The sequence below is a fragment of the Rousettus aegyptiacus genome, unplaced genomic scaffold, assembly GCF_014176215.1.
Source record: "Rousettus aegyptiacus isolate mRouAeg1 unplaced genomic scaffold, mRouAeg1.p scaffold_m13_p_2, whole genome shotgun sequence".
In the NCBI taxonomy this organism is placed as follows: domain Eukaryota; kingdom Metazoa; phylum Chordata; class Mammalia; order Chiroptera; family Pteropodidae; genus Rousettus; species Rousettus aegyptiacus.
In genome coordinates this window covers 71,394,937-71,407,347 of record NW_023416295.1, presented here as the reverse complement: position 1 = coordinate 71,407,347, position 12,411 = coordinate 71,394,937, and the positions used below count along the sequence as shown (strand labels likewise).

The 12,411-nt window shown below is 31.4% G+C and overlaps 1 protein-coding gene across 4 annotated transcripts in view; it reads right to left on the bottom strand.

The window, feature by feature from the left end:
• LRP1B (LDL receptor related protein 1B) overlaps window positions 1-12,411 on the bottom strand; it is a 1,622,137-nt gene that overhangs the window by 222,832 nt on the left and 1,386,894 nt on the right. For all 4 annotated transcript variants that reach the window (XM_036236560.1, XM_036236558.1, XM_036236559.1 and 1 more), the window contains exons 52-55: window positions 10,959-11,087; window positions 7,687-7,809; window positions 4,148-4,288; window positions 2,861-3,048 (exon numbers count right to left, since the gene is read on the bottom strand). In XM_036236560.1, the coding sequence (XP_036092453.1) occupies window positions 2,861-3,048; window positions 4,148-4,288; window positions 7,687-7,809; window positions 10,959-11,087 (581 nt within the window). The remainder of the gene's footprint in view (window positions 1-2,860; window positions 3,049-4,147; window positions 4,289-7,686; window positions 7,810-10,958; window positions 11,088-12,411) is intronic.

Sequence of the window (12,411 nt, the reverse complement as noted above, 5' to 3'; positions counted from 1 at the left end):
GGTCCTAGCGAGTACAATCAGACAAAAGAAAGATATAAAAGACATCAAAATAGGAAATACAGAAGTCAAACTGTCTCTATTTCTGGATGACATGATTCTCCATACAGAAAACCCTAAAGACTCCATAAGAACACTACTATAAATAATAAGCAATTACAGTAAAGTTTCTGGATATAAAATCAATGTTCAAAAATACATAGCGTCCCTATACTCTAATAATGAAGTGTCAGAAAAAGAAGTGGAAAAAATAATTCCTTTTGCGATTACAACGAAAATAATAAAATTTCTAGGAAAAAATCTAACAAGACATGCAAAGGACTTATACAATGAAAACTACAAGACTATTAAAAGAAATTAAAAAAAGATACAAAGAAATTGAAAGATATTCCATGTCCTTGGATTGGAAGAATCAACATAGTTAAAATGACCTTATAACCTAAAGTATTATACAGATGTAATGCAATCCCCATTAAAATCCCATTGGCATTTTTTAAAGAAATAGAGCAAAAAAATCATCAGGTTGGTGTGAAAGCACAAAAAGTCTTGAATCATCAAAGCCATCCTGAGGGAAAAAAAAAAATAAGTCTGAAGGGATCACTCTGCTTGACTTGAAATTATACTATAAAGCAACATTAATCAAAATGGCATAGCATTGGCAAAAAAAACCCAAAAAACAAAAACAAAAAACAAAAACACAAAACAAAAAAACAGACACATGGACCAGTGGAACAGAATCAAAAGTCCAGAAATAAACTCATTTTTATATGGGCAAATAATTATCGGCAAAAAAAGCCAAAAAAATGCAGAGGAGAAGAGAAAGCTTATTCGATAAACGGTGCTGGGAAAACTGGAAAGCCACCTGCAAAAGAATGAAACTAGACTGTTGTCTATCACTACACACCAAAATTAACTCAAAATGGATTAAGGACCTGAATATAAAAACAAACAATAAAATGCATAGAGGAAATATAGTAACTAAACTTAGGGACCTTGAACTTAAAGAAGATTTTATGAATTTGACCTCAAAGGCAAGAGAAGTAAAAGCAAAAATAAATGAATGGGAATGCATCAAACTAAAAAGCTTCTGCACAGCAAAAAAAAAAAAAAAAAAAAAAAAAAATCTTCAAGGTAAAGAGACAACCATCTGAATGGGAAAATATATTTGCAAGCAATGTCTCCATTAAGGGCCTAATATACAAAATATACAAAAACTCATACAACTCAATAACAACAACAAAAACAACAGCAACAGCAGCAACAAAATGATCCAATTAAAAAATGAGCAGAGGACCTGAACAGACACTTTTCCCTAGAAGACATACAGATGGCCAACAAACATGAAAAGACGCTCAATATTGCTAACTATTAGGGAAACACAAATCAAAACCATATTGAGATATCATCTCACATCTGTTATAATAGCTGCTATCAATAGGACAAGTAATAATAAATGTTGGAGCGGATGTGGAGAAAAAGGAACCCTCATACACTGCTGGCGGGACTGCAAATTGGTACAGCCACTATGGAAAACAGTATGGAGGTTCCTCAAAAAATTAAGAATTGATCTATCATATGACCCAGCTATCCCTCTACTAGATATTTACCCCAAAGACTTGAAAACCCATATCTGAAAAGATATTTGCACACCAATGTTCATAGCAACATTATTTACAGTGACCAAGACATGGAAGCAATCGCAGTGTCCTATGATAGATGATTGGCTAAAGAAATTGTGGTACATATATACAATGAAATATTATTCAGCCATAAGAAAAGATGGAATACTGCCATTTATGACAACATGGATGGACCTCGAGATAATTATGCTAAGCGAATTAAGCAAGACAGAAAAAGTTGAAAATCACATGATATCACTTATATGCATGGCATAAACCTAAAAGCAACAAATGAAACAGGACGACCAAACAGAGACTCATGGACATGGACAATGGACTAGTGGTTACCAGATGGTAGTGGGGAGGGAGAAACGGGAAGATTGATGGGGTAAAGGGAGTCTAATATGTGATGACAGAAAGAAATCTAGCTATGAGAGGCGAACACACAATGTAAATATATATATGCCTTACTATTAAAATATACAGCTGAAACTTATTGGATTTTATTAACCAATGTCACCATAATAAATAAATAAATAGATAGATAAATTTAAAAATATAATAATAATGTTCAAATGAATTGCTTTTCCTCAGATTTCCCGTTACATAATTGATTTAACCTAATACACAGCTTTAATTTTAGTATTTTGTTTATTTGCATTCTCCAATCCAACATCAATAAAACATAGATGTTTTTAAAAGCTATTGTTGTCAATCATTTTGTCAGTGAATTATTCTTTTAGAGAAAATGGTACTAATAAAAAAACAATTAGAATATTAGGCATGATTTATTTTTTAGTGTACTTGCAGATAGTCTTAATTATTTACATGTTTTTTATTCTTGTTCATATAAAAAATATTGTATTCTCCAGTGTTGTGGTAAATAAATTATTAGCCCATTTCACTTGAAAGATGTTTGGAAAAGAGAACTTAAGAGTTACATACATATCTAATACAACTATTAACAGCAGTATCTCTAAAAACTTGTCTTCTCTTATTTATTTTTTTTATGTTCGGTATATCTTAAAAATATATTTTGATTTGTTTATCTTGCTGAGTATATTTTTACAATTTTATACCACACTATTATTATGGTTTGCATACATAGAAACTCTCCACTTAAATCATTTTATCTAACAATATTTTGATATCTTTTAAGTTTTATAGCTATATTAGATTAAACAGTTTTCATTATATCAAATTCTAATGTATCCAATAATTTGCTATTTTTGATGAATACCTACCTTGTAACTGACTGGAAGGTCCTGGCAATCTTGAGAACATCCGCTGATTTTCTTACTCAAACATTCATTTATATGGCAGTTTCTCTCATCTGAGCCATCTCCACAGTCATCCTTATTGTCACAAAGACCTCCACTGGGAATGCACCTGCCATTTTTGCACATAAAAAATGAACTGTTGCATGACTGTTCTGGAAAAAGAAAATAAAACAAATGGAACATAAAGTGCATGCCATTGTTTTATATCACAATTGTTGACAAAATTCACAAATATGATAACTTATCTGTTAAAAATTATAGTAAATATATGTACATAAAAATGCTTTATATTTGGTGTAATATATTACCCACATTACATGGAAAATCAAGGGCAACCTGTATTTTTGTTCAACCCACTATAAATCTTGCTTTACCATAAAAATTAATAATCAAAATAAGCATCTATAGTAAAATTAATGTCTTCATCAATATCGTGAAGAATTGAGTTCAAAAGTGTAATGATAGTATTACATTTCTCTCAGCCACAGGTCTCTGAGAAAGTACATGTCACTTAAAATTAAGTATCTAGGTCAATATTCCTAAATTCTTTTTCTTCTTGGAAATATAGCATTGACATTTTTAAGTCAGGGCATAAAAAGGACATTTTGAGTGACTAATACTTGTTCCAAATATAGCTGTGGAAAGGAGTTGAGGTTTTGCAGCTACTCCTATCTGATGATTTAAATATTATTCGTTATCATAATATGATTAAAGAAATCCTACTAACATGTAAATTAAATGAGGAAATAACTAATTAGATTTTTATTCTAAAATATATGTCTATGTATTCAGTTGTTAGAATAGTGAAGTGATAAATATACCAGTTTGGGTATGTATATATTTCTGTTCAGATGATATGTAATTTATATTTCATTTTTCCTAATTATGATTAATACAGCTTTCTCAGTAAATCTCAACTTCTTTTATGTTTCAGTTTTCAAATATGTCCATATCAGGAAATTATCTTCAAATAAAATAATGTATTGGGAAAAAGCGACTTTTATTTGAAGAAGTAGGTTGATGGGTTCATCAGGTCCATTTATGTTTTGAGTACAGACTAAATTTCTAACACTAAATACAAACAACAGCCAATGACCATGATCTTGTGTAGTATCACTAGAGACACCAATGCTTAATTATCTGTTTCCTTTCATTGAACGCCACACTAGACTAAAAATCAGAGTCACAGTTTTGCCATAAAAAAAAAGAGAGAAATTGTGGAATAACCATAGTATTATATATTTTTTGTACCTGCACTTTTACACTTTGGATTTAAAGGTGCTTCATCAGAATGGTCAGGGCAGTCAAAGTCTCCATCACACTGCCACTGAGTATTTAAAAGACATCTTCCATCAGCACAGCTAAACTCTTCTGCAGTACACTGTCGGTATTCTAGAGACAAAGACATAACCATTCTAATTTAAATAACAAATATTAATTAAAAATTCATCCTCTAATATAGACTATTCTCAAATAAGCATGTGAGACACTCATGCTTTCTATGGAAAATGTTTTTCATTTCTTTCTAGGACAGTGGTCAAACTTGCAAGAGATTTTTTGGTTGAGAGATAGGACTAAGGTCCAGAAAATAAAGTTATAAACAAGGCATTATTATTGCTTCTAGGTGAGAAAATAAGAATGCAACCCTGCAGTATGCCATCTTGGTTTACCTTTTATCTGTATCTTAAAGAGTTCCCTTAAAATGGAAAACAAAAATGAAAGCTATTAGAATTTTTTTCAAGACCTAGTTTGGTTAGGTATAGCACTAGAACATATGGATGAACTAATTCTGAGTTATAATACTAATTCCCAGAAGCTGTATTGTCATCTTTATGTTTAGGAGTCAGTATTTAATGTGTCCATTTTTCTTAAAATAAGAAAAAATGAAAGTCAATTATAGAGCAATACATACAAAAAACTATTGCAATTATCCTATATATTGATTTCTAAAGGTATTAAAAAGCTTTCTTCAAATCACGGTATCAACCCATCAATTGTCAATTTCATATCTATGCCTGTTTGTAAGTGAAACTCATTTGATTTTGAATATTATAAAGTTTTAAATAAGATTTTTCCTAGGTTTATTAACAATAAAAATATCATTTATATTAGAAACTTTCTGATAAATCTAAGCAAATATTCTGTTTTTGGAGAGAAGAAGTTAGATTTTTATGGTTTAAAATATAAAATTCCAATAAAAACTAATTCAACAATGTTTACTTAATTGAGATGTTTATCACATTGAATGTCAAAACTAGATGATTCTAGTATATTTTCTTAACATTTCTTTCCTCCTTTTTTCTCACTAATTCCTCCTCCTTAGTTAATACATAAATTCAAGTCTCTCCTAACCTAATAACAATAAAGGTTATCTACACAACTCTTAACAACATATTTCTCTTCTTTTTTACACTACTGATTTTATTTTCCCTTACTTACCTCCAGTTCATCTTTTATTCATTAACATCTCATTTCTGCAACATCTACTTCCTGAAATTCCTCACAGCTAACAAATACCAGTGACAAATGTCAAATTTAAAGGTGCCTCAGACTCCTCTCTGTCTTACTTTCCTGTAGCCATTGATGTTACTGACCACATGATGTTGGAAATCCAGCTCCCTTCTAATTTTACCTTTGCTGTTCTTTTTTCCCTCTTTGTATATGAAGTCCTCTCCCGTTCCACCCCAAAATGTTGTATGTAAAGCCCTAACTCCAATCTTCAGTCTATAGTTTTCTCTCTTTTCCTTTCTATAGTGTTGTGTGTTCTCATTCTCTGTCAAATTTTGAGTATTACCATTATTCTAATGGCCACCAAATTAATATTATTTGTCCTCATCATACTTCTGCTCTTTAGAACTACACTTTCAAACACTCCCTACTTAGTTCATATGATTGTCTGATTAACATTTCATTTTCAAAATATCTAGAATTAATTTTTTGTTACATCTCTTCTGTATCAGCAAAACTGGTCCTTAACCCTCAGTGTTCCAAAGTTAATTTACAGCAACACCATCCACTACATCATCAAGATAGAAATTTCTCCTCCTTTCTATCTATCTATGAATGAATTCTGACCCTTATTGAACTTTCCATTCCACCATTTCTGCCCTGGTTAGAGCAGTATTGTTAAACATCAGAACTATTGCAATAACGTCCTTACCAGTTTATTTTCCCCTTATGCCTCCTCTTTCCCATTGCAATATTTCATCCACTCTAGTGAATAAAAAGATAGTTCTAAAACATAAATTTGACTGAGATGTTCCACTATTTCAAATTGTTTTCTGGGCATTGAGAGCCAAAATAATTAAACACAAATTCTTTAACATTGTATTTCAGAATTTTTAGGATCTAGCTTCCACTTAACTTTCTAGCTTTAGCTTACCTCAAAAGACTAATTGCCATTTTTCAATTATCTAAATTTATAGATTTTTGTAAACATATATAGAATTTTCTGTGTCTGGAACTGCTCTAAGCAATTTATAAATATTAACTCACTTAATTCTCTTACCAGCCCAAAGAGTTAAGCAATGTTATTATAACTTTTTTACAAGTGAGGAAATTGACATACAGGGAGCTGAAATAACATTTCCAAAGTCACATAGCTAGTAAGTGACAGAATCAGGATTTGGATACAAGCTCTTGCACCAGAGTTCATGCTCCTAAGTGCTACATTATTCTCTCTAGCATCTAAATATAATTTCCTATGACAAACATTCCCTGCTTCTATTCTTCAGTGCTTCAAAAATCATTTTCTAAGGTCTGAGTTCATGTATTGTGATACTTATTCCTATCCAGCAATGTATGTTGTTATACTATATTGTATTTCAGATTTTCTTGTTTCACTGTAAGTTTTTCTATTGAGACCTCTGTCTCATTTATCTCCATATTGACCAAATATAGTATCTAGCAGAGGGAGAGTATTCAATTAGACATAACACTACTTCAGATTTACATTTTGACTTATGACGTAGCTTTTAAAATATCACAGTGAGTCTATGACCTAATGGTGAAATGACCCTAAAAACTGATACCCACTGAATTCAAAGAGATTTATATTAAAAAACAAGGCCATAGACATTGCATTGGGAAGACAAAGAAGGACACTATATCTACTGCCTTTTACAGGTGGATTTCAAAATTTTTCATTTTATATTTATTAACACATCCATTTACATGTTTTACAAAATCAGTAGGTTTATATTAGTTTACAACTTCAACTAGGAATTTTTGATGACTGATTTTTATCACAAAATTTACATTTGTATGTTTATAAATATTACATATATGATGGTTAGATAATTATATGCATAGTGACAAGATACATTTCATAATAATATTACATTTTAACAAAAAAGGCATGTGTAAAAAGATAAAGCAAAGAGAAAATGTTTAGTATTCAGTATTTCTGATAGTTGTGAAATTGTATTCTTCCTCTCACTCAAATATTTGATTTGGCTATGGGATTAAATTAGACAATGATATATTGTCTTTAAAGTACAGAGTACTTCAAAGTACTGAAAACCAAAGATATTTTTTATAAACATTTTCCAGTGTGGTTCCTGATAAGAATACCCTTAAAGGAGGCATGATTTCCAAAGAAATGTGTAATTATTGTAGCTTAAAGAGGTTAAATGTAATATGTCTGTGTATTACTGAATTTAAATGTCTTTAGTGGTATTAATAAATGAGTTTCTTTGTTTTTGTTATTTATTTACGTATTCCTTGAGTCATTTTAAAAGACTAAGGTTTAACCTGAGAATTTTCTCCATGAAAAGTTCAGGTATACTTACCACACTGCAGCACCTCATCAGAGCCATCTCCACAATCATCATCATAGTCACAAACAAATTGCTTGGGAATGCATACTTTATTATGGCACATGAAAGCATTTTCATCACATGTATTATTGGGAGCTAAGAAAGACATCACAAAAAATAAAATTATATGAGCACCTGTTTTATCTTCCCCCACCTTAGGAGTTTGGGAAATGTATGGTGGTATACTCAATAATTCATAGTTATTTAGACAAAAAAATTACTCAGTGTTCACTATATCATTTAAATTAATAATGTATAGTAACATTTATTAATATACTTAAATATATTAATATAAAATTTTAATTCAAAGTTTAATATCAATACATCCAACAGTTCTAAAGTGAACCTGAAATTTCAGGCCATTTAGGAGTTTGTAAATTTGCTGAATGATGAGTTCAAAAATTAAGAAATTACTCAACTGTAATAATGTAGCTGTTATTTAAAAATTACTCAACTATAATAATGTAGCTGGAGTAATACTAGTAAAGAGATAAAAAATCTTGCTTGTTCATGAAAAATTAACCTGAAAAGATCAACAATTGCTAATGCTCATGATAGAAATGAAAAGAAAATCAAAAGGACCGAGAAAATTACTATTTTTAAGATGAAAAAACGTTTAGGTGACTTCACAAATGAGGTGTTGAAATAGGTTAAGATCTATGGTGTGATGAACCCAACCAGTAGTAGTATACTAAATTAAAAATATCAATCCATGAAACAAAATATTGATCATTTCAGAATACTGATCTGTGAATATTGTACTCTAACAAAAGCCCTAACCAGTAGGAAAAATGGTTGATCAAAAAAATGTGCCATAAAACTTCAGCATATGTTCAAAAGATGATAACTTGTGCGGAGGATATAAATTTTAATACCATATGCATAGAATCATAGAGGTTTGAAGGGATCATATAAATATTTCTCAATTACCATTTTTTACATTTAAAGAATAAATGGAATGGTAAGACTCAAGGTTTGAGATATTTCAAATGTCAAAAATCTACTATACGATAGATGTTAACTATCTTGTGGTCAAGTCATTACGTTGTACGCATAAAATTAATACAATGTTATAAGTCAATTATATCTCAATTTTTTAAAGTAAAAAAAAAAAGTATGTTATTCTCACATACAGAAAAGAGGAAGGCTTTGAGAAATGTCTCTTTGTCTCTTTTATTTGTATCCTGAGGAAGCTATTTACTTTTCTTCATAAATCTTTTTCTTTATTCATTTAATGGAGATAATAAAATCTATCGGATAGGCTTCTTGCAAGAAATAGATAAGTTATATGAAGCAGAGCAGCCCATTTTGTTATTCAATAAATTCCTAGGTCCTCTTTGAATTCTTATCTATTGAACAATTATTTTTGGAAGATCCCAAAAATACTTCACTGAGCTGTTATGGGAATTTAGCACTATAAATAAAAGTATCTACCAAAAATAATTGATGTATAATGGGCACTTGGAAAAATTAAGATGCTTTTCAATCTTTCCACTACATGTTTTAACAGGCACTTTCTTCCACCTAGAAAATGTCTCTCCTTTTTGTCCTTTATGACTTAGATAATGTTCTTACTTTTTCTTGAAACCTTTCCATGAGACTTCTAGGATTTTTAGAAAAATATGTATGTATAATATTTCTTTGTGATGACCTAGTATTTTTTCTATATATCATTCTGACATCTAAGGTATTATAATTATTCTTTTACATGTCAATCAGCTCTATATCCTAGACTGCCTCAGACTCCATGAAGAAGGGAAATCTCTGCTACTAACTCAGTAATAATTAAAATAAAGACATGAGTAGGTAAAATTTCAAAAGATTTTTAAAAAATTAATCAAGGACAATTTATTTTCAAAAAATTTATTTTAGCAAACAGTATAGAAGTCACATGGGAACATCATTAAAAATTGGCCATTATAATCAAAGTAAAACTCACTTCATAACTGCTCTAACTTAGAACTGTGTGACAACTTATATAACTTAAGTGAATTATGCCAATTCTAATACATGAATTAATCCTTAAAACACTAAGCAACAGAGGCTTATTTGACATTAACGCTTTCAGGTCACTCGAGTATACAATTTGCTGTATTTCAGCATAATTTACTTAATAGCACTCATGTGAACCAAAAATGTTAATATGCCTCCCAGAGTGTTAACTTGCTGCAATAGCAACAATATACTGGGATCATCTAGATCCCTGAACTGATGCATAATCTTATATTATGTAGCTCTCAGTCGCCCCATTGACCTTTATAGACACATGTATGGGTTTCAAGATCAAAGTGAATTATTCTACAGTAACATGAATCCTGTGCACATAGGCCTGTTCAAAGTTTTCATTTCCTCTCTGCTTTAACTATCCCCATATACACAACACACACACACACACACACGCACACACACACTTATATTATGGCTTCAAATATAGTTTTAAAGGCCTGAAGACAGGTCATTGTAGACATGATTGGCAGAATTCACTTTAATGAATAGAATGCACAGCATCATTTCTCATAAATTGCTCAGCTCAACAGATCTCCTATGTGACCTTAGGACTTACATTCAAATATTCAGTCTCTTTATTCTCCTGATCATGCAAAGAAATTTATCTAAATTTTTACTATTGAGTAAAACTCTGTAATTTTCCTGAGGCGACCTAGAGTCAGAAGCATAGTAAATTGCCTGACCTTCAAAGGTGTTCCTTTGATCCCCAGCTTCATTCAGTTATATCCATACTATTTTTATCTGACCTAAGGGTTAATATTCTATCCATAGGACTAATGGGTGTTCACTGACCTTATGATCAGTAGTTATTTAGGATCACAGCAACCATTTACAAAGTATCTGCAACAAGCAATCTAAAACTTGTCATGGTGTATGTGTGTACGTTGGGGGAGGAGGGAAGGATAGAAGATGCTAAAAAGAACATAACGAAACTGCCACACTCACACACACATGAAATAGTTATATTATCTCAGAAATGAAATGATAAATCTGTACTCATCAAAACAGATTTAAAATGGGTAATCCCATTGTGCATGTTTGAAATACTCCGAACAGAGGTTAGAGGGATTGCTGAACTGCTATGATGATAACATCGCACCTGATTAATTCTGACACTACCTGTGAGTCCAGGGATTGGGAAAGTGAGAGAAAATGTGGTATGGTGAGTACTACAAAAGCAGATGTCTGAGGATGCTGCTGCAGCTTTCTTTCACACACAGTCCCACAAGTGTTCATACCGCAGCCTGCTATGGAGAGCTCATCACTTCCATTTGGACAGTCCCTTTCACCATCACAAAGCCAGTGTCGGGGCACACAGGCATGGGAGCCCTGGCAGCTGAACATGTCGGCCGCACAGGTAATAGCACCTGAAACCCAAAGAAAAAATACCATTAAGATAACTGCATGTTTGCTGAAAAAAGTCTATCGTTTACATGTCTTAGAGGAAAGATAAGACACAGAAGAATGTTGCTGATAAGGAAGAGATTGTAGTTATTTGGAATCATCAAATATTTTTCTCCCATAGATAGCTACACATTTTTCTCTCAGAATGCATTCCTTCTCAATTTCAAAGTTATATTCTTAAAGTTACATGGCAGAAAATAATACGGATATTTTCTTTTTATAAAATGTAACAAAGCATAGAAATGCCATAGAATTGCAAATAAAGTGAGACAAACTTTCAAAATAACTGAATCTGTAAGGACAAAATAATAATAACAGCATATATGCTAACCACTTTACATATTAACTCATTTAATCCTTGCAATCACTCTAAACAGTAGGAGCATTATTAATCTCATCTAAAGAAAAGGAAGTTTAAAAGCTTGCAGAAAATCACAAGTCACACAGAGTGCCACATGTTGACCTGGGAGTTCAAAACCCTAACGATCCCTAAGCACCTTCACTTAACCACTAATGTCATTATTGATACTTTCTGCCTGGTGCTGTTAAAAGAATAAATGTATGCCTGTTCCCTTTGCTTTTACACACATAAAAACAGAATTTATCCTTTCTCTACTCTATCGATTGAATGTCCCTTTAGTTGCATGATGTTGCATTTCAAACGCATACTGCAAAAAAGAAAATGCTTGTTAACTTGTAAATTCAAAGGGTCATAGGTGGTTTCTTATTGTTTCTCCTTATTTGAACATAGGGTAATCATATAAAATTAGAACAGAATTCTTTCTCATGATGTTGCCCTAGCCCCAAGTACAGTTATAGATATGTCGAATAATTTGTTTGTTTATTATTTATATAAAATATTTGTTAAATGAATCAATAAATGGACACCCAAATATAATTTTTCTTTAATTTCACTTTCTTATGACTAAAAGCTGCTCATAGAAAAGGTGCTAAAAATAATATTGTTAGAATTATTCAGAAAATGTTACTATTTTTAACAAAGAATATTACTGACTAGATTGAGATAAGACATTTGTTTCCAGACATTTAAAGCAATAACCAACATGCTTTAATTGGATTGTCGATATCACCTTACTTTTCAGCCATAGAGTTGTTATGAGAAGAAAATGATTTTCAGTGCAACGTTTTCAAGATGGCAGAGGGAGCAGGGTGACAAAACAGACTCCCCTGGTGATCTTTTCCAACATAAATATGCCCGTCCCTGATATAGACTTTAGTTTGGAGGACAGGATGGCAAGTGAATGTTCAGAAGTCCCCCAGATAATT